This window comes from Corvus hawaiiensis, chromosome 5, assembly GCF_020740725.1.
Source record: "Corvus hawaiiensis isolate bCorHaw1 chromosome 5, bCorHaw1.pri.cur, whole genome shotgun sequence".
NCBI lineage: Eukaryota > Metazoa > Chordata > Aves > Passeriformes > Corvidae > Corvus > Corvus hawaiiensis.
In genome coordinates, this window is record NC_063217.1 from 3,342,850 (window position 1) to 3,364,627 (window position 21,778).

A 21,778-nucleotide genomic window follows, 5' to 3' on the forward strand; every position below is an offset into this window, starting at 1 on the left:
GTTTTTAAAAGCAGAGGTTGTTTGTGGCTTTAAGGCCAGGTTGGATGGGGCTTGGACCAACCTGGTCTAGTAGAAGGTGTCCCTCCTGGGAATAGATGGTCCTTAAGGTCCTTCCAACCCAAACTATTCCATGAACAGCAGCAACACTTGGGAGCTCTCTGGCATGAAGCTTCCAAGGTGCCTGTTCAACATTGCTGGGCTCTGACAAAATTCGGTACAAACAAGAAGGTTTTGCTCAAGTCATCATTTTTTTGTTGCTTCCAAAATTGAGGCCTGCACGAGCTCAGCGTCTCCATCTGGCACATCTGCAGTGCTGGAGCTCGGGATGCTGCAATGCCATGTGCCAGGGCATGGGGGGAGAAGGGAGGGTTTTGCAGCTGGAGGCCAAGAGGGAAGGAGGAGACAATCCAAAAAGCAAATCATGAATTTAGCTCCAGAATAGGATGGACCAAAATTGCACCCAAAAATAAATTCAAGTGGCTCTTATTAGCAAGAACAGATTTAACTACCACATTCATTTTTAGTTCCTCTCCCCCAAACCATCATTCCCAGTGTTCCTCAGGCCTCAGGAGGTAGATCCAAGGACCTCTGCAACCTGGGCACAGCTCAGAGCAGCTATTTGGGGTCAGATCTAGGATGGAAATGACTGACAATGTCTGAAGGGAGAACACAGTTCAAATGTTTTGAAAGCTTTGGAGTGTTTTATTCAATGTTCTGACTGTTTCAAAGTCAGAATGAGGGCCCAGCTTCCAAAAATATATGAATTAAACCATAAGCAATGAGAACAATTGATTCTAACGTATCATCCAACACCACACTTTGACAGGGTCATTTCTAACCGCACATCAAGTGACCACAGGCAAATTGGGGTAGCCAGAGATGCTTCAGAACTGGCTGAAGAGCCACAAGAGGGTCACTGCAAGAGCTTCCTACAGGAAGGACACAAAATACCATCCTGTCTTCGGCAAAAGCCACCGTTACCTGAGAGCTGGCCCACAGATGGAACTTGGTAGCCCAAGGCCAAAGGTAGGTTTGTGCCACAGCACCGGTCAGAGGCCACGCAGCCTCCCAAGGCTTGACACAGGACTGGTTCTCCAAAAACGCCACCAAAATTCATTAACCCAGTGGCTGAACTCTGAATCTCCCCAGAAGAAAGCCTGCAGGACCTTAAATAAGGACTTCAATAAGGACAGGGAATGCTTGAGCTCTGCATTCTACGTGCTCCCTTGTGAAGTGGTCACAGCATCCCAAAGCAGCTGAGCTGCCATTTGTCACCTCCACAGCAAAGCAATCCTCCTGGAAATGCTCCATGCCAACAGCCCAGTCCTGCCAGTGAAGACAAAGCTCAAGGGATACTTGAAGAGATTGGCAACAATTCCTGTAACAGGCAAAATGGAAAAGAAAATGTGGAAGTGGCAATCCTGTTCCTATCCCAGGCTTGGGATCTGATGGCAGGGGCTGGGAGCCTGCCTGAAGTCCCATTTTGAAGGGGGTGCATGGAATGCACTGCCACGACCATCCAGGGGGCTGGAAACAGCTGAAGTGGCACAGAAAGTGTTGGATGTAGGATGGGACCAGTCACAGCCATGATGAGCGTGGCAGAGATGACCTTTCCATGCTGGATTGAAAACCCTGGAATAACAGCCATGCACCTATGTGCTACCACCCGTGTCCTTCATTAGCTAATTACTGACATTTCTGTAACTCCACTGCCTTAATGAAGCAGCAGGGGAGGGGGAATTCAATATGAAATATAAAGCAGTGATCTCAGCTGGGCAGCTCTCAGTGGCACAGCTGAGTGGAATTTCAGGGCTTCAGGAACTTAAATTCCCTTAAATCCATGCCACTTTTCTTGGCGTGTGGGGCACTGAACAGCCCAAAATGAAATCCCCCTGCGCATACACAGCACCATGAGTTCCCTAGGAAGAGGAATCCTTAAAGGCTTCAAAACAGTTTTAAAGATTCTCTCCCAAATGAAGCCAAATTGTAGCAGGTGAGATTTGCACCCTCCAAACACAAGAGAAGCTGTGGCTGCCCCATCCCTGGAAGTGTCCAAGTCCAGGTTGGATGGGGCTTGGAGCAACCTGGGATAGTGGAAGGCATCCCTGCCTGTGGCAGGGGTTGGAACCAGATGGTCTTTAGGGTCCCTTCCAACCCAAACCACTCCATGACTCAATGATTCTGTGAAACTCTGGCATTCTGGGCAGCAAAAGGCAGGAACTTGTTTTGTGCAGCAGAGACAGTTTAAACAGATTAAACTACAAGACTGGTGTTCTAGTCTGCTGTGCTGCCCAGAGGCTGCTGTCATGTCACCTCCAATGAAGCCAGACTCACCAAGCCAGGCCTCACCTTGCCAGGACCTCTTTCCACAGCAGCTAAACACACTCATCTCCAAAGATCCCACGTTGGTAACTCTGAATCCATTCTACAAAACTAAAACCATTCCAAATAACCCATGCCGAAGCAGCTGAGCGAGTATTGAGCAACTGCAAAATTCCTGGCTTCCTAAAGGCACTCATGATCTTGCTGTAACTTCAAAAAAACCCCACTGAATAGGTCAATTCCTGGGTTTGGATGTGGAGGAGCTCAGTTTTCCCGGCATTGCTGAGGCTGTCTGCCTGTCCAGGAGCCCTGGCTGAAGTTTCCAGCCAGTTATCATCAGACCTGTGTGGTTCATCCCTGAAGCACTTTTTCCCTTCAGGACTTTCCACCTCTCCCATCCACTTGTGCACAGACTTCCTGGTTCTCTGTCCACCAGTCAAGCGAGCGCAACTGTCAGAGGACAAATTCCTTGAAGTTCCAAAGAGGGGTTTGTTCAGTGGCTGGGCTTCCTGGCTTTGCTCCAGGGGGGTTGGAGAGGGAAAGGAAAGGGATGGTTTTGGAGACCCTAATTACACACTGTGTAATTCCCCATGTCTTAAGGTGACTATTTCTAAATTTGGCCAAACCAGAACACCCCAGATTGAGGCAGGCTCCAAGCTCTGCCACTACCCTGCTTCCAATTCCTTCTGAACACGGGACTGAACCATTCTCAAAAATGATAAGCAGAACTGACCTGGGTGATGGGTGAAGGGCTTTGTTCAAGCTTGCAGTGAACAAGAGCCATGAATCTCCTACCAGCTGCTGGGCTTGTGTCCCACAGGAGCCAACAAATGTGGATCTGCAAGACACTGAGCACCCTCAGACCCTGATATGGGCAGTGGAGCTGGGGAAGGGTCTGGAGCACCAGGAGAGGCTGAGGGAGCTGGGAAAGGGGCTCAGCCTGGAGCAAAGGAGGCTCAGGGGGGACCTTGTGGCTCTGCACAACTCCTTGACAGGAGGGGGCAGCCGGGGGGGGAGGTCGGGCTCTGCTCCCAGGGAACAGGGACAGGAGGAGAGGGAACGGCCTCAAGTTGTGCCAGGGGAGGTTTAGAGTGGGACATTTGGGAAAATTTCTTTGTTGAAAGGGTGCTCAGGCATTAGAACAGGCTGCCCAGGGCCGTGTTGGAGTCCCCATCCCTGGAGGGATTTAAAAGCCGTGTGGCTGTGGCACTTGGGGACGTGGGTCAGTGGTGGCCTTGGCAGTGCTGGGGGAATGGTTGGACTGGATGGTCTTAGAGGACTTTTCCAACCCAAATGATTCCATGATTCTACGATATAGATGGGAATGAAGACCAAGCAGCACCAGGCAAGACCTGGTCCAGCAAAGTGGTTCAATAAACACTGACTTAAAGTGCCACTTAAACCATCCTCTGCTGGGCAGAGGGGCACTGCAGGGAATGCAGCAGCCTTGGAAAGGAGAAAAGAGCTTGCAGGGAATGATGCCAGGGCTGCAGCCTCTCCATGGAGAAACCACCACCCTCACAGCACGTGCCTGCTCTGGAGCCTGCTGCCAGCTCACCAGGGCCTCCTCCTGCAGCAGCATCCCCGTGCTGGGCAACGGGGCAGCATCAGATGCTCCATCCCACGCTGCTCACTCAGCTGTGCCAGAGAGGAAACAGGGACAGAGGGCTCCCAGGTTCCCCTTTTCTGGCCACAAACAGGCCGAGCTCCAGCTGAGGATGTATCCTTTTAAAGCAGCTGCCTGCATTTCACAATTTATCTTCAAGTTTCTACAAGAAGAGGGCAACATATGGGAAGTTACATAAACTCGAACAACCCCCACAGAATATCCTGGAAAAAAAGGCAAATACCTCTGCACAGGCATGGAACTTCCTCTAGAACATTTTAAGAAATGTGAAGAGTAAATCCTACACTATGCCATGGATAAAACCTGGACATGGGAAGCAGTATCAGATACTTGGGTGCCTCCACAGCCTCTCCTGGGTGGATCAGGAGATGTGTCACCCTTGTGAACATGCACCTGCAGCACTGGTTTTGCACCTGTATTGCCAAGAGCTCCCTTGCAGCCCTGGCTGAGGGACATGAACTCCAGCAGGGACCCTCACAACAGCCACCAAGAGGGATGGAGGTATTTGGGGACCCTCCAAACCACCCTAAAAGCTGATGGACCCGAGGTGGAAAATACTCAAACAGCCACCAGGTTTGTCATCCTTTCTGAAGTCTCAGCTGAGGAGGGGATGAGAGAGATGAGAAAAGATGACTGTGACTTGTATTTACCTCTCCGGAGAGCAGAGATTCACCTCAGCCCTTCCAAAGCTGCTTTTCTCTCTCAGCTAGCCTTTTTTCTATTTTATTATTCCTGGTTTTATTCATTTGGATGTTGGATTCTGGGAGGCCAGACCTGCACAGCCAGAGCTGAAGCACAGCCCCAGTTCAGGCACTGCTGCAACACAAATGGCTGGGCCACAGATTTCACCTCCAGGTACCTGCTGGAGTCAAAAAATAACTCCCACACAACCACTGAAGGCCAAGACTGGTATAGAAAGATGATAAATGAGTTGGCTGAATACAGCTCCCTGACAGAAGGTCGGAGCCAGGTGGGGGTCGGGCTCTGCTCCCAGGGAACAAGAGGCAGGACAGAAGGAAACGGCCTTAAGTTGCACCAGAGGAGGTTTAGATTGGATATAAAGGAAAATTCTTCATGGAAAGGGTTGTCAAGCACACTCCCAGATAAGATTAGAAAATAATTGAACCTCTCTCATCCCAGTCTCAGTATCTGAAGACAAGCTGCTGCCACCAAGTCACCCAAAGATCCCACCCAGCATTCCCACCCTGCCACCGGAACGAGGATACAAATTCTACACGGCAACTGGGATTAAAAACATCTACTTTCCTGTAGCCAAACAGGTTTAAAGTCTCCTCAAGAGAAAATCTTGAGGATTATCCATGCTTTCCAATTTATTATTCATTCCTAACTCATCTCTGTTCATCTCTAATTCATCATTTAGGGGATGGCATTAGTGTCTGCTGTGGAAGGGGTATGAAACTGCAGCACGGGACTAAAGTTGTACTTCTGAGCTTTCAAGAGTGGCCAGTTTGCAAGAGAGTGAAATCCAGAGGCTCTGAGACACACCATGTGTTCAGCAACACTGGCAAACACATGTGAATATATTTATTTTCAGGCTTCTCAAACACATCCACAAGAGTTTCGCTTCTGGAACACGAGTGAGATGATTATCTGCTGCCATGATAAAAACATGATTCAAACTGTAAAGCAGCAGGAAAAGTTTTGCATGCTGGCCTGCCACACACTATCACCAGAAAAATTTATGGTACCTCGAGACCTGCAGGTCGAGAGCCAGGATATTCCTGTGCTGAACACGGTGCCTGGAACGGGAGGCTACGCTTTCCCAGAGCGCTGCTGGAATCTTTATAAACCACTAAAATGCCTTTTTTAAAAAAAAAAAAACCACACACACACAAAAAAGCAAATCCTGTTCTTCATATTTCTCCTCTTACTCAGTGGGATTTACTCATTTGAAGGTTCCAGCCTTCCAGAAAGTTTTAACAGCATTGGGATTGGGAGATCTGTCCCTTTTGCTCCTGGTTTGGCTGAGTGTCTCGGGTCACCCTTGCCACCAGCAGCCAGACCTGAGTTCCTTCCTGGCTTTTCCTTCACCTAATTCCCTGCCTCTGTGGGTCACTTCTTTCCCTTCTTCCTCCAGCCCTGTTTCTCCTCTGTTTCTGGTCCAGGGCTGGGTCTGCACTGGGTGTAGCAGAGTTTTTCTGGGGATGGAGTAAGAGATGCCTGACCGGGAGCAAGCAGGACTCTGAGCTGGTTGCAATCACACTGGGGCCAGGAACAGATTTCCTGGCTGCAGAACCCTCTCCGACATATCCCACGGTATCATTTACCAACACAAATTAGTACTGTCGGCCCTGAGGTTGTGACTGAAGTGTCTGAAATCCCCAGAGGAGGAACTGACACACTACCTCTAAAAACACAGGTGGGAAGCAAGGGGGGGAGCCCACACAATCCCAGGGATTCCAGGAGGATCTGCTGCTTAGTTGGTGAGTTCACCACTATGGAGCGAGTCCAGAGGAGGCCACCAAGATCATCAGAGGGATGGAGCAGCTCTGCTATGAGGAAAGAGAGAGAATTGGGATTGCTCAGCCTGGAGAAGAAAAGGCTTTGGGATGACCTAATTGGGGCCTTCCAGGACCTGAAGGGAGCCTACAGGAAAGAAAAAGAGAGACTGGAGCAACAGGAGAAGCGGGGAACGGCTTCACACTGAAAGAGAGTAGGTTTAGATTAGATGTTAGGAAGAAATTCTTCCCTGCGAGGGTGGCGAGGCCCTGGCACAGGTTGCCCAGAGAAGCTGTGGCTGCCCCTGGAGGTGTCCAAGGCCAGGCTGGACGGGGCTTGGAGCAACCTGGGAGAGTGGAAGGTGTCCCTGCCCATGGTAGGTGGTAGCAATGAGATGATCTTCCAGGTCCCTTCTGACCAAACCATCCCGTGATTCCATTATCAGTGTTCCCAGATGACATGCTGAGTGCCCAGAGGACAAGTGAGGATGGTTGGGTGTCAGTTTTGGGGAGACCCTCTGCAAGTTCTCTTTCAGGCAGATGATCCCCAACCCCCTGGGGAAGAGCATGTGAGTAAAGACCCAGGGAGACATCCTGCCTTCAGCAGTCACACTGGGAATTGCTGCTCTCCCCAGCCCTGGAGCAAGGTCACCACTGATGGGGTGGAGCCCAAAGCCAGCTAAACCTCTGGGGTTCAGCTCATCAGAACAATCAGAGATTATTTCGAAACACCAGGCGTGATATGGGAGGACAGTCATCCTAAGGGGTGCTGGTTCAACCCCAGAGCAATCCAGTGGTGATTGATTCACTGCTCATACCTGGATCCAGGCTTCCTGTCACCTATTACTTAACTTGAATACACAAAACCTACAAGCTCCAACAGGCCAAACCCTGTTTTTCAGACAGGTATGCTGCTGCAGCACCTCCACAATGAGCCTGTAACACACCTTTATTGATGGAGTTTGGAGTGCCAAGAAGTGTCTTGGACCCCCAAGTTATGAATCCAGATCTTAAAACTCTCTATCTAAGCAGCATCCATCAGCCAAGGTGGCTGGTGTTCAGGTATCATGACAATGGAAGCCCATTTTCTGCCAGCTGGGATTTCCAGGCTGGGCATCTCCCATTTCCACTGCCTGCAGGACTCATCCTGAACAGATGGTTCATGGCCTCAGTGCTCACAACCCCATCAGCAAACCTTGAGCCTACCAGAATCAAGAAAGGCAGCTGGGAGACAGGCAGGGGAGATCCTGCCTGCAACAGCTTTGCACTGGAATTCATCTCATGCTTCCCAGGTAAATGCTGGGGAAACCAGGAAGGATGCCCTGCACCTCCCCTTCTTCAGACACTCAGGGCTCTGGGGGAGGAAAGGGGTTTGGCTGGTTTCCCTTCCCTACATGAAGGAAGGCAGTGCAGGCATGTCTTCCTGGAAGGACCAGAAAATAGCCATGGATCGAGTCAGACTGCGGGGCAGGATGAGGAACTCCTCGTTATGGCAATAAAAAGGTCTCAAGTACCTGGCTGGGGCACCAGGAATCCACCAACAGGCCAGGCTGGCTCAGAAACAGCTTTTCACATCAGCGCGGTGAGAACATTTCTGTTTATTTGTTCCTCAGCATCAGCCAAGAAGGAAGGAGGTGCTGCTCCATTCCCCCTCACCACACTTGTCCTCAGCTCCATGCAACAGCAGAGGGCTTAAAATCGGTGACACCTCCACCTCCTGCTCCCTCCTACCAACCTGGAATGTTTGGTCTCACTGACAGGTTTTAATTTGGCTTCAGAGGAGGGATGGCATGGCACGACCTGACTCACGTGGGAAAGGCAGAGGTTACTCTCTTTTCTGCTCCTCTGAAGTCAGAGAACGCTTGTTTTCCATCCCAGGCCCAAATTAGTGCTAATTATTCCATGCAAAATGGAGTTGCTTCAACAGGAAGGAATTAGGACAACAAATTATTCTGGAATAAGGAGTCGCTGCTGCCTAAGCAAGTGATCTGTTTGCACAGAGAACAAAAGGAGCGTTCTCAAGGCCAGGTTGGACAGGGCTTGGAGCAACCTGGCCTAGTGGGAGGTGTCCCTGCCCATGGCAGGGGCTTGGAAGGAGATGAGCTTTAAGGTCCCTTCCAACTCAAACCATTCCCTGATTCTCTAATTCTTCCACAGGTGTTTTGGCAGAAAAGTAGTCCCAATTTTAAACAGATTTCCAACCTCCATGCCTGCTACAGTAGACACCAGGATTTTCTGCATGACCAATATGCCAAAACTCAACCCACACTCAGGTGTTTTGACCGCCACCATCAAAACTGCAGCTGCCATAAACACAGAGGTACCACACGAGCATCCATAGCATATCATAGGTTTGATAGCCATGGCCGATGCTTTCAGCCAGGAGAGCTCTGATTTGAGGCTGGGAGGAAGGCAGGTGCAGGCACACACCCTCCTGCAGCCTAAAGGAGGGTTTCCTTCCATGGAGACACAACCCTCAAACCTGCAGGACATGTGGCTGTGGAGATGCATTGTTTGAGTGCATAGAATCGTGGAATCACAGCATGGTTTGGGTTGGAAGGGACCTGAAAGAGCAGCCAGTTCCCCCTTCCACTAGCCCAGGTTGCTCCAAGCCCTGTCCAACCTGGCCTTGGACACTTCCAGGGATCCAGGGGCAGCCACAGCTTCTCTGGGCACCCTGTGCCAGGGCCTCCTCACCCTCACAGCCAAGAACTTCTTTCTAATATCCTATCTAACCCACCCTCTGGCAGTGGAAGCTATTTCCCTTGTCCTGTCACTCCATCCCTTATCCCAAGTCCCTCTCCAGCTCCACTGGAGCCCCTTCCGGCACTGGAAGGGGCTCCAAGTCCTCCCTGGAGCCTTCTCTTCTCCAGGTGAACATGTCCCAGCCTGGCTTCAGAGCTGAGGAGCTCCAGCCCTGGAAGCATCTTTATGGCTTCTTCTGGAGTTGCTCTAAGTCCTTGTTGTGCTGAGGACTCCAGCCTTGGATACAGCACTCCCCACCATCACCTCCTCCCTGCACAAACACAGCAATCCCCTTCCCAGAGGGGCAGCCCCTACCTTGCTGTACTACAAAACACCTCATGCTGCAGAAAAAACCCAGGTGGGGCAACATGAAGCAGCTGTGGAAAGCAGCACCACTCTCATGGGGAGTTCCAGGACCATGGTGGGAGCCTGGAGATAGCATGAAAGGCCTCCTAAAGAGGTTAGACAGACAAAAGAATCAATGAGCTGCCTCTGGACTAGTGCCTGGGCAGATGCATGTGACAGTGCCATTATCCATGGATCCCACAACATATTTCCCACGAGCTTTGGCCACACACAGAAGTTTCAAGTGCTGACAGGTACCACAGCTGATAGTCCAGCCACGTGAGCTGCATCAGAGAAAAAGGGTTTCCAGAGTATTTGTGAGTTTAATGAGAAGCGAACACTCGTGATGAAAGCCACTCTACTCACTTACAAAAACTGGAGACATCAGGAAGAACAGGATCGCACCAGCCTCTAGCGATATCCAGGACCAGCTGCTCCAGAGGAAGATGCAAGAAATCAGTCTGGACGGCTCAGGAATCACTTGCTTATCGCCAAATCTCTTCCTAAGCCCATCAGATAGTGATTAAGCACAATGGTTCATACCCTATATATTAAATATTAATCCTCCCTAATGTGACTGCCGACGTTCTGGTTATCCGATTCGGATAACCGCACACCCCGTTCCCTCTCCACCCCAAACCACGTAAACACGATGTACAAAACCCAGCAGTATTCTGTGATCCAGCCAGAGCCTCCTTGGGCTCCGAGCCTTGAAGCAAACCAGCTGATCCCACTAAAATCAGGGGGGAAAGAGTTAAGAGCAGGAGATGAATCAGCCACTGCTCTAAATGCAGACATTTCCTACCTCTCCACTCAAGTGTCTCTTCCTGTCCGCAGGCTTTGGGGATGCTGGCGGACCTGGTCGTGTTCAAATGACTTCCACTGTGAGAGGAAAGCCCGGGGATTTGTTTTATTTCCAGAGGAAAATGCGATTTGTGAATGAGCCCAGAGAGCGGCTGCCAGGGATGATTGACCTCCTGCCCATGTCACACCAGGAGCGGAGGACCAGGCAGCAGCTGGTGCCACTCCTGACCCTATGGAAGCACTACAGGCGCCAAGTTCCATGCAAAATATCCCACCCCACGCTCCCCAGTGTTTTGGGGCACCACACAGACCCTGACAGTGGCACAGCAGAGGTCACAAAACCTGCACCCTCCCTGCTGGATTGGGATCCACCACCCCACTGGAAACACAGAGGGTTGGAGCAGAACAGATGTAGGCTGGTAGCAGGAGGAGACAGGGAGAGAGGGAATTCAAGCTGCTCATCCACAAGGATGTTGATGTTGGACATGGACCAGTATCACGGAGCAGCACAGAGATTCAGATATTTATGAGGGATGTTTCAGGAAGGCAGGGCTGTGTCTCCTTAGTCTGGGAACAACACAGCAGCACCAGCACCAGTACCCTGGAAACAGGAAGTACCTATTCCAGCACCTCCCAGGATCTCCCACTGTTTTCACAGAATCCCAGAGTCATTTAGGTTGGAAAAGACCTCGAAGATCATCACCTCACAAGTCCAACCTGTGACCAATCCCCACCTTGTTACCAGAGCAGAGCACTGAGTGCCATGTTCAGCTGCTCCTTGGACACCTCCAGGGACGATGACTCCACCACCTTCAGCCAAGTGTAACCAACCAGCTGCTTTAACCAACCGTTTTAATAAAGATCAGGCAAAAACCCTGGAGCTTTCCACAGGCGCTCCCCCAGAAAGCTCTCCAACAGGGGTGGAAAGAAACACATGGAATGGGAAGGCAGCAGTGCCCACTTTCTGCCCAGCACAGACACCAAAGCTCTCTCTCCCAGCACCCCCAGGTCCTAGGGAAGCCGTGGTCCCTGCTCCCCAAAATGCATCCTGGCTCTTCACCCTGGCCACAGCAGAAGCCATCAGGGAGCTGGCCGTGCCTTGACCAACCCTGTGATCCCATTCCTCATTCCAGAGCTCCACACAGAACCTGTTTCCCAATCTCTCTGGGAATAACAGCATGAGTTTGCATCTGATGCTTGACAGGGAGAGACAAATCCTCCCCCCAAACCCGGCTGCAGCTCCCCCGAGCACATCCTTCCCCTCCCTGCCACTGGCTGCTGCAGCAACAGGAATTAAAATAAAGATGAAAAACTCCTGTTGGGGCCGCAGTTTTATTTCCTGCCGTTTTCTAGAACTCCTTGTACAGGAGGAAAAAATCCTTAAATATTTCCAAGCGTCCTGCATGCTCGCAGAAAGCTTCCCCCAGCCACGGGCAGGCAGAGAAGGGATGACTAATTTTTTTTTAGCTTAAGACGCTGTGGAGAGTGTCCTGTGAACAAGCTCAGTAAATTCCTGAGGCTCCCGGCAAGGACTCCACCACTCCTTGCGAAACTTCCCAGCTGGAACCTCACAGCCGAAAAGCCAGAAAACATCGTTCTTCTCTCCCTCGACAAACAGAGGTTGGGATTCCTTTCACGACAGTATTTGGATTTTTAATGTCAGTCCATATTTAGCAGGAGGGAAAAAAAGCCTCCCTTCCTTCCTGTCACATTTTCCACCCTCGATGACATCCAAGATCAGAAACAAGCAAGTGCTGGCCGAGAAGGGAGGATGCAGCTACCCGAGCGTGGGAGAGCCCGGAGAGGGGCAGCACAGACATTCCCATTTGGGATTCCCGTTCGGGATGCGCGGAGGCAGTGGCGAGGAGGGGACACACCCTTCGAGGAGCGGAAAGAGCCAGTGAGAAGGGGACAGAGCCCTCGGACCCCACAGCAAAGAGGGTGTACCTTTCAATGCTCCAGCCTGGAGCATCTCCCGGAGGGATGGCACAGGGAGCAGCCAGGCTCCAGGCCACAAGTCCCCAGGCTGGAGTATCCGTCCCAAAAGAAGCCTTTGGTCACCGGCACGGCCTGGATCTGCCAAGGGGGGCGTGGTCAGGCCGTGGGTCAGGAGGGTTCCTCACTGACCAGAAGCCGCAGTGCCCTGAGAGGAGGTGTCCAGGGAGCCCGGCGATCCTGCAGCAGGGAGGTGGTGGGTGCTGGCAGGAGATCGTGGCCATGGTGGCCCTGCCCTGCAGCCCTTTTCTGGGTCTTACAGGGCTGTCCCCAGCTTGGGCCCCCGTGTCCAACCCCGTGGGTGCAGGGTGGGAGGAGGCCGTGGGTCGCTGCAGACCCACAGTTGGAGGTTCATAGAATCATGGAATGGTTTGGATTGGAAAGGACCTTAAAGCCCATCTTGTTGCATCCCCTGCCGTGGGCAGGGACACCTTCCACTATCCCAGCTTGCCCAGAGCCCTGTCCAACCTGGCATTAAACGCTTCCAGGCATGGGCAGCCACAGCTTCTCTGGGCAACCTGTGCCAGGGCCTCCCCACCCTCACAGGGAACAATTTCTTCCTAATATCTAATCCCACCGTACTCTCTTTCAGTGTGAGGCCATTCCCCCTTCTTCTGTCACCCCAGGCCCTAGTAAAAAGTCTCTCTCCATTTTTCTTGTGGCCTCCCTTCAAGTACTGAAAAGCCCCCATTAGGTCTCCCCGGGTCCTTCTCCAGGCTGAACAATCCCAGTTCTTCCAGCCTTTCCTCACAGGAGCGGTGCTGCATCCCTCCGATCAACTTGGTGGCCTCCTCTGGACTCGCTCCAACGGAGCAAATCCGCAATCCCCAGCCCGCGATCACTTTTAGAAATCACCATTACCACCAACAAATATACCTACAAATACGCAAATACTAACCCCCAAGTTCACTGTGGACAGGGCGGGGATGACCCAACTCCACGAACACGCGTGGGTCGCGCCCCCCGCCCCTTCCATCACCCCCACGCCACCGTAACAACCCCGTGCCCATCCCCGGGGGTCACCTGCGAACCCCCCCCCCGCTCACCTGCGGCCGCTGCTCCCTCGCCGGCTCCCGCCCAAACGGCTCCGCTGCGAGGCCGCGGCGGCCGCCTGTAACCATGGACGGCGCAGCGGGGGAGGGCGCGGGGGGGGGGGGGTCGGGGGAAAAGGGGAGGGGGATATGAGGGAAGGGGAAGGGGTGCGGGAAGCCCCCGCCGCCCCTCGGGGCTCTCCCGGCGCTCAGCGGCGCCGCCGCCGCCGCCCGCCCGCTGCCGCCGCCATCGCGCGGCTCCGGGCCGGGGGCGTGGCCGGGGCGTGGCCGTGGGCGTGGCCACGAGGGGCCCCTGCACGTGGCGGTGCTGCCCCCTGGTGGCGCGGAGGCGGCACTGCCGCCCCCCCCCCCCCCCCCGCCCCGGTCCCGCTCCCCAAAATTCCGGAGTAGGAAATTAACTATAAACAAAAAGGTTTGGTGGGATACTACGGGAAAGCCGGAGAGGAACTCTTAGTAAGGAAATGCAGCGGCAGGACAAGGAGTTAACTGTACAAGTGGAAAGAGAGGGAATTTATATTGGATATTAGGAGGAAACTTTTTACTGTGAGGATGCTCGACTGGAACTGGTCACCCAGGGAAGATGTGGATGCCCCAACGCTGGCAATTTTCAAAGCCAGGTTGGATAAGGCCTTGAGCAACCTGGTCTAGTGGGGGTTGTCCCTGCCCGTGGCAGGGCGGCTTGGGACGATCTTTAAAGTCCCTTCCAAACCTTTAATGTTCTATGATTTTATGATTCTATGATTCTGTGATTCTATGAACAAAAATTACTGGGCGCAACTGAGCAAGTGGCTTTTGTTCTTCATGTGGTAAGTTTTGATCATCACAAAGATCTCTTCTTAGTTAGAAACAACCCAGAAATATGATCTTTTTTTATAATTTAGAGTGAGGAAAGCTGGCTTCAATTAATTAAAATCACAGAATGGTTTGGGTTGGAAGGGACATTAAACACCATCTCGTTCCACTCCCTGCAGGGACACCTTCCACTATCCCAGATTGCTCCAAGCCCCATCACCTGTGGCCTTGGACGCTTCCAGGGATGCAGCAGCCACAGCTTCTTGGGACAACCTGTGCCAGTGCTCACATGAAGGAGCATGTTCCTCATATCCAGGTGGAATTTCCATCAGTTTCTGCCTTTTGCCTCTTGTCCCATTGCTGGGCACCACAGAGCAGAGCCCGGTCTCTGTCCTCTTGGCACGCTCTCTTCAGATATTTATACAGATTAGTGAGGTTCTTTCTTAGATGTCTCTTGCCGAGGCTGAACAGGTGCAGCTCCCAGAATCACAGAACCACAGAATCCTGGGGCTCAAAGGGACCTCTGGAGATCATCCAGTCCAAGCCCCCTGTCAAGGCAGTGTCACCTGGAGGTGACACGTTTGGAATATCTCCAGAGAGGCAGGATCCACGACCTCCCCGGGCAGCTGTTCCAGTGCTCACCCTCAACACAAAGAGTTGAGGTGGAACTTTTTGTGGTTTAGTTTATGGCCATTAGTCCTCGTCCTGTCACTGGGCACCACTGGAAAGAGTCTGGCACCATCCTGTGACACCATCCTGGAGATATTTATACGGATTGATGAGATCCCCTCTCACTCTTCTCTTCTCCAGACTAAACAAGCCCAGCTCCCGCAGTCTCTCCTCGGAGGGGAGACGCTCCCGTCCCCCAACACCCGCTGGACGCGCCCCAGGATCTCCGCGTCCCCCTTGTCCTGAGGAGCCCGGAACCGGACACGCCCCCCCGTCAATCACTACCTGTCAATCATCGTGACGGGCGTGCGCGACGGCCAATCAGCGGCGGGCACGACATGAGGGGGAGGGGTCATAGCAGTGCCGGGCGCGCGGCGGCGGCGGGCGCAGGTGAGGGGCCCTGAGGGTCTGTGAGGGGAACCGGGGGGGGAGCACCGGGGCCGCATCGACCCCCGCGGCCGCCACAGCCCTGGCCACGACCGCCGGCCGCTCTGCCATGGGGATCTGAGAGCGGAGAACCTCCCGGAGCTCCCCCAGGGGCTGAAGGTCGCGCTGAGGGCGGGGGGGCCCCGCCGTGAGGGCGCACAGAGCCACGTCGCGGCCTGCGGGCCGCCGTTCCCTGTGGGAAGGAGCCCTATGCGTTCCCCTTTGGTTTTTCCATTGCTTTTGCGGGATTCCAGCCGTGGCCCCTGGTGCTTGTGTTGGCCCTGTCGCCTGTTGTGGCCCTGGCGCTTGTTATGACCCTGCCGGCAGGCCGGCCCCCAACCCGCCGGCTGAATCCAAACAAGCAGAATGGGAATAAACACAGGATGGGCGATAGTAGAAAGAAGCGAGGTTTGTGGAAATGAAGCTGAGCTTTGAACTTTAACCCGAACGTCTTCTCTGCGTGTTTTCCGCCTGGGATTTCCCCTGTCTCATCGCAGTGTCTGTGCCAGGGCGCGGGTGCCTATGGAACAGCTCCAGCTTCTGGAGACAGCCTGAGCTTCACCAGCAGCCTCTGCTCACGTTAATTCTCTGTCTCTCTGCAGGTGCTGAGCCAGGATGGGTTTGGCTGAAGACAAAGTGTACATCCACATTACGAAAAACCTCAAGAAGTTTGGGGCTATCCGAGTGGCGTCGCTGGCCGATTCCCTGACCTGCCTTGTCGATTCTGACAGAGTAATTGCCTTTTTTGCTGAGCTCTGCCAGGCTCCTTCCCCAATGGGAACATAGAGTTGTCTAACCTCTAAGCTAGACCGTCTCTTAGATGCCCTGTGTGTTTTTTCTAGGATGAACTCCTTGCCCGGGAGGAGACACGGGGCAACCAGGCAGCTGTCTTTAGGTTTTATCAGCACCTGAGGTGTAGGAAGGGCTGGGTACAGGATCTCATCCAGGCACTGCACCACAACAACGCAGGGCACTTGGCCGATGAGCTGCAGGAAGTCTATGACACCTGGAAACCTCGACCTCGTATGTAGCCTCATCCTCCCTGAGTGTGCCCCGGGGGGCTGCTGGAGGTGGGGACACAAAGTCGTCTCTGTCCCTGCCTTGGCTTCCTAGGGTGCTGGAGGTGTCTGTGACTGTCCCAGGGATGTTCTTCACTGTGGTGACGTGTTTGAGGATGACAGGTCCATGTTTGAAGGTGCTTGAGTTGGTGGTGGGCTGGGGTTGTCACCTGAGGGAAGATGCAAAGATGAACAAAGGAGTGCTGTGGGTTTGGCTGATGTGGGGACAGAGCAGGGACGCACACAGAGCTGCCTCAGCCCCACACTTATCCTCTGCTTCCTCAGTTTTTCCCACAGTGATCTGCTTGTCTCCTCCAGGTCCCTCAGATTCTGCTGCTACCTCTTCCCTTCCCAGTGATGCCCCTCCCACTGTCAGTGCCCAGACACCATCCCTGGGGCCAAATCCTGCCTCGGGTGCTCCGATGGATGAGCAGCCACGCCGAGACCTGCCTGCTGGTGACCATCCACCTGTCCTGCCCAGCGCTGCCACCCCCAGGAGCACGGACCTGGAGGCCAGGCTCCCAGTGCAGGAATCGGTGAGCAGGGCACGCATTGGATGGGGACATAAAGGTCCCTTTTGGACCTTTTGATGGGATGTGGGAAGCCTGTGGTAGGGCCAGGCTTGTTCAGGGCCACCCCAAGCAGCCTCTCACTGCTGATCAGTGCTGCATCTGATAACTTACATCTTATATTTGTCCCTGTAACTGCTCCGTCTCTTGTCTCCCTCCATGGGGGCAGTGCGGGTCTGCTTTGCCAGTCCAGGCTTCTATCCACAGCCCCTGACTATCGGGTGGGTGCCAAGGAGAGACCCCAGACCCCCTTCATAACCAGCCTCACAGGGGTCACTGCTCAGGGTTTGGAGCACCCCCGTGGTTCCAGACCCCCTCATCTCAGTGATTTAACACAGCTCATTTCCTTCCAGCTCCCCAAAAAACTCCCAGAGCAAGAGAGTCCCCAGCCAATTCCACCTGGGAGCAAAGTCCATGGCGGAGTGAGCGGTGGGCACAGTGGAGAGGGGAATCCCTCGCACCCCGCCGGGGCTGTGCCGGTGTCACCGGGGACCCCAGAGCAGGGCCGGGACTGGCTGAGCCGCCGGCCAGTGTGTGTGGACAACGGGTTTTTTGGGAATGCCAACCACCTGCACCGCGGCACACCGGGCCTGGCCGTGGGCAGGTCTGTTCCATCGAGGGATGCAGGTGCCACTCACAGCGCCGAGCAGCCCAGGAATGAGCCTGAAGAGAACTCAGATATCTCCACAGAGTCACCGCCATGGCTGGAAAGGGCCACTCGTGGTGTGGGGCAGCAGCCCCCAAACTCAGCACCAAAAAAGCAGCCTGTGCCAAGCTCTGGGCATGGTGAGCCCATGGGCAGCTTTGTGGATGTGCGCAGCCCCCTCCTCATCCAGGAGCAGTTTGATGCGGAGAAGAAGCTGCAAGGGCATCAAGGGAGTGGAGGTGGGTTTCTGTTCTGGCAGAACCAGGTAGCCACTAGGGAGCAGGAGGTGCTGCTGAAAGCCCCTCACGGCAAGAAAGAAATTGGGATTCTGAAGTGTGTCCAGAAAAGGGAATGGAGCTGGGAAGGCTCTAGAGCATAAGTCTGATGAGGAGCAGCTCAGGAAGCCGGGGGGCCTCAGCCTGGAGAAAAGGAGGCTCAGGGGGAACCTTCTCACTCTCTACAGCTCCCTGACAGGAGAGGGCAGCCAGGTTGGGGTCAGGCTCTGCTGGTAACAAACAGCAGGACAAGAGTAAAGTTGTATCAGGGGAGGTTTAGATTGGATGTTAGGGAACGTTTCTTTTATGGAAGAGGTTGTCAAGCACTGGCACAGCTGTCCAGGGCAGCGGTGGTCACCATCCCTGGAGGGACTTAGAAGCTATTTGGATGTGGCACTTGGGGACATGGGTTAGTGGTGGCCTTGGCAGTGCTGGGGGAATGGTTGGAGTAGAACAGACCAGACTCTTTCATTTGGAAGGAACCTACAATGATCATCTTATCCAAGTGCATTTTAATTCTTTTTTTTTGTCAGTGCAGCAGCTTTGGGTGTGAAACTTCTCCCCTTCCCCTAGTTTGTAGAGATGTTTGTGTCCTGCGTCTCTGGGGGAATTTTAGCATCTCCTGCATCTCTCACCCGTGGGCTTCATAGAATCAGGATAAAGCCCTGCCCTCCACTCCAGGGTCTCCGGGAGGAGAGACACCCATCCCTCCCAGCCTTTTCGTCCCCACCATGTGGGGTCAGCCCCTCCTGGCTGGGGGGACATAGAGTTCCAGGAGCCTTAAAAGCCTCTGTTTCCCTTGGTGCTCCCCAGCCCTGCAGCCCACCCTGCATGAGTTACCTGCAGCTGCAGGGAAAGCTGAGGTACCACAGCAGAGCCAGGGCATGGGTCCTGCTCCCTGTGCCACCCCCTCAGCTTGGGGACTGTCCTGTCACGGTATCCTTGAGGAAGAGCAGATCTCACCTTTCAGGCCTCCTGGTTAACACAATGTACTTTGTTTTCTCCCTGACAGGTGCTTCAATGGAAACAGCTACCCTGGTTGCTACCCCTGTGCCCAGAGACACTTTCCCATCCCGTGACACCTCTTTGAAGGCTCTTACGCAAGAGAAGAAACTGCCCATTGGGAGTACAGCCAACAGCACCCCCTCTGTGCCACCGAAGGAGGAAGTAGGTGACTTTTCCTCTTGCCACTTGCATTCGTTCGTGTCCTTGTGAACTCCCCCTGGTTGGGAGATTTCTGTTGCAGTGCCACATGAGCTGGTGATGAGTTTATTCAGGGATGTTTTTTCCCCCACTGTGTTCATGTTACTGTTCACACACTGTGTTATGGAGCATATGGGAGAAGGGAGCCAAACGGTTGGGCTTTGACTCCTTATTTCCCCTCCTTGATTTGCCAGTCAGTCTCCTGGCTTCCAGGTGCTGTTTTCCACTGCTCTCTTCACTGCCTGGCTCCCCTTCCTTCCTGTCTGCCTCCCTTCTTCCCTCGCTCTTTCACTTCGCTGTTACCTGTGACCCAACTTTATTAGTGGCAGGTGTGGGGACTGAGTGTTGAAGTGGGTTTGTGTGGGACCTGTGTGCCCAAGACTAGGCCAGTGGGTGCTTTCCTTGGCACCCATCCCCTCTCCTTGTCTCCCAAAGGTGGTCCCGGCCTTGGCAAACCCTGTCCTGGGCACAGCTGTGGTAGGAGGCTCCAAAGACACGGCTGGGAGATCGGCTTCCCGGGGGAGCTCTGCCACGAACGTCTGGGTGTCTCACAGTGATGAGAGGGATGAGGAGCTCAGCAAGCCAGGTGTCCTCATGTCCATGCCTCAGGGCAGCCCAGAGGTGGCCAGCAGATGCCCAAGCTCTCAGGAGCCCAGCAACCACCGTTCCACCACCTCCAGTAGCCTTGGCCTCAGCAGCGACCCAATCCTGGTGAGCAGGGATAGCCAGAGCTCACGAAGAGCATCCCCCAGTCTCTCCTTGGTTTGTGCAGACCCGAGGGAAAAGGAGGCATCTGGAGCAAGCAGAGACTCCTGTCCTGCTCTGAGCTGGGACAGCACCTCCCTGGGCACCCATGAGGTCCATGTGGATCATCACCCCAGCACCCAGCTTGGAGCTGGCAGTGATGGAGTCAGTCCCCTTGGAAGCTCTGTCAATTTCAACTCTGGCAGTGGCCATGATGCTGCCACCAGCTCACCTCAGGCCAGAGTCCCAAAGGGGGACAGCAATGGCCTGTCCCTGCTGTACATCCTTCCAGCTGTTGGCATAATTTCTGCCGTGGCATTCGTGGTGTACACTCGGCTGCGGAAATAGTGGATGCAATGCCATGACCGTGACGCAGCCAGGGGAATTCCTCTGGCAACAGGATTTTGGCCAACGCTTTGAAGCCTGAAGAATAGCAGGGGGGCAGTAGGGGCGTTGTTAAATCTTTTTCTGGAAGGTTCTGCTGGAAGAGGCCTTGGTACATGATGCTCTTGGCTTTGGGTCTCGTCCCTCCCAGTTCCCAACCATCTTCTTGGCTGTAGCCTTCTCATTTTACACACATGGAGGAGAGGATCCTGCTCCAAAGTGATCCATTGAGTCAAAAAGGAAAGCCCTCATGGTGATTCTCCATGTCTTCCTTGTTTGGTCCCAGGAGGCCTCGGGGAAACTGGTGATCCAAAGGGTGACCTCCAGGTCCCTTTGTGCAGTGCAGCCAGGACAGGTTGTGCTGATATCCTGGAACAGCAGAGCTGATTTTCTTGGCTCTGCTCATCTTGGCTTGAAAATGTGCCCAAGGGTGCATGCAGCAGCCTCCGCCAGACGTCTCATGTTCAGTTCGCCTTACTTGGTGTCTCTGGCTCTGCTGCAAGGACCTTTGATGGTCTCTGCTGCTCCTCCTGGAATTGCTTCATGCAGCACTGACCCTGGGGATAAACATGAGGGTCAGGAAAGAGTTGCATCTAACCAGTGTTCTCAAGGATCAGCCCCATTTCACCCCCTCCAGGCAGGAAAAGGGGTTTCTGATTTAAGAGGAATGTTTCAGGCAATGCCAACATTAAGCAGACTTTGTCCCACAAAGGCTTGTTGGGTGTCTTTGATTTTTCAGGCTGGATTTTTTGAGCCTGATTGGAAGGGTAGATGGAGTTCTTGCCCTTCCTGATACCTGCTGCTATGGCATAGGGGTATAGGAACTTTCTGCTCAGGCTGGACACAAATGGGATCAGCTGCACACTGCAGGGAGACCATACCAGAGTCTGAGATGCTCTGGGGAGACCTTGTAGCACCTTCCAGTGACTTAAAGGGCTTGGAACAAACTGGTCTAGGGGGAAGGTGTCCCTGCCCATGGCAGAGGGGTGGGATGAGATGCTCTTTAATGGCCCATTCTGTGATTCTAAAATACAGTAAAGCAGTGAAGAAGCAACAACCTGGAGTAGTTAACGTTGCTCCAGGTTGCTCTGAGCCCCATCCAACCTGGCCTTGGACACTTCCAGGGATAGGGCAGCCACAGCTTCTCTGGACAACCTGTGTCAGTGTCTCACCACCCTCACAGGGAAGAATTTCTTCCAGTATCCCATCTAACCCTGCCCTCTGACACAGTGGGAAGCCATTCCCCTTTGTGCTGTCATTCCAGGCCCTTGTCCAAAGTCCCTCTCCAGAGCCCCTTTAGGAAGGGGCTCTAAGGTCTCCCTGGAGCCTTCTCCAGGCTGAGCACCCCCAGCTCTCCCAGCCTGACTCCAAAGCAGAGGGGCTCCAGCCCTCAGAGTTTCTCTGTGGCCTCCTCTGGACTCACTCCAGAAGCTCCACGTCCTTGTTACGTTGGGGCTGCAGATCTTGACACAGCACTGCAGGTGGGGTCTCACCTGAGTGGGGCAGAGGAGCAGAATCACTTCCCTCATCCTGCTGTGTCCAGTAACTTACTCATCCTGAATTCCTGCTGTCAGTACAACTTTCCAAAATCTGCTCTTCCTGCTGGCAGGGAGCAGGAGGGAGCTCAGCCCCCTGGGGCCTGGCTGCAAAGTGCAGCCATCAC

The 21,778-nt window shown here is 53.6% G+C and overlaps 2 protein-coding genes across 2 annotated transcripts in view; one reads left to right on the forward strand and one right to left on the reverse strand.

The window, feature by feature from the left end:
* Window positions 1-13,453, reverse strand: part of PTPRA (protein tyrosine phosphatase receptor type A) — a 114,633-nt gene extending 101,180 nt beyond the window's left edge. The window contains exon 1 of the mRNA XM_048303658.1: window positions 13,344-13,453. The gene's annotated coding sequence lies outside the window, so the exon portion shown is untranslated. The remainder of the gene's footprint in view (window positions 1-13,343) is intronic.
* A 1,701-nt stretch (window positions 13,454-15,154) lies between these two features.
* MAVS (mitochondrial antiviral signaling protein) lies at window positions 15,155-21,280 on the forward strand. Its single transcript, XM_048304901.1, has 7 exons — window positions 15,155-15,200; window positions 15,839-15,968; window positions 16,079-16,259; window positions 16,613-16,830; window positions 17,217-17,748; window positions 18,797-18,951; window positions 19,423-21,280. Exons 2-7 carry the CDS (start codon window positions 15,852-15,854, stop codon window positions 20,077-20,079), a joined length of 1,860 nt encoding a protein of 619 aa, XP_048160858.1. The 5' UTR covers window positions 15,155-15,200; window positions 15,839-15,851; the 3' UTR covers window positions 20,080-21,280.
* Window positions 21,281-21,778: the final 498 nt, after the last annotated feature.

Bases quoted from the DNA above. Each gene is read 5' to 3' on its own strand.
- MAVS (XM_048304901.1), top strand. From the start codon at position 15,852: ATGGGTTTGGCTGAAGACAAAGTGTACATCCACATTACGAAAAACCTC. The intron at 15,969-16,078 runs GTAATTGCCTTT...TGTTTTTTCTAG, and splicing joins GCCTTGTCGATTCTGACAGA to GATGAACTCCTTGCCCGGGA. The intron at 16,831-17,216 runs GTGAGCAGGGCA...ATTTCCTTCCAG, and splicing joins GGCTCCCAGTGCAGGAATCG to CTCCCCAAAAAACTCCCAGA.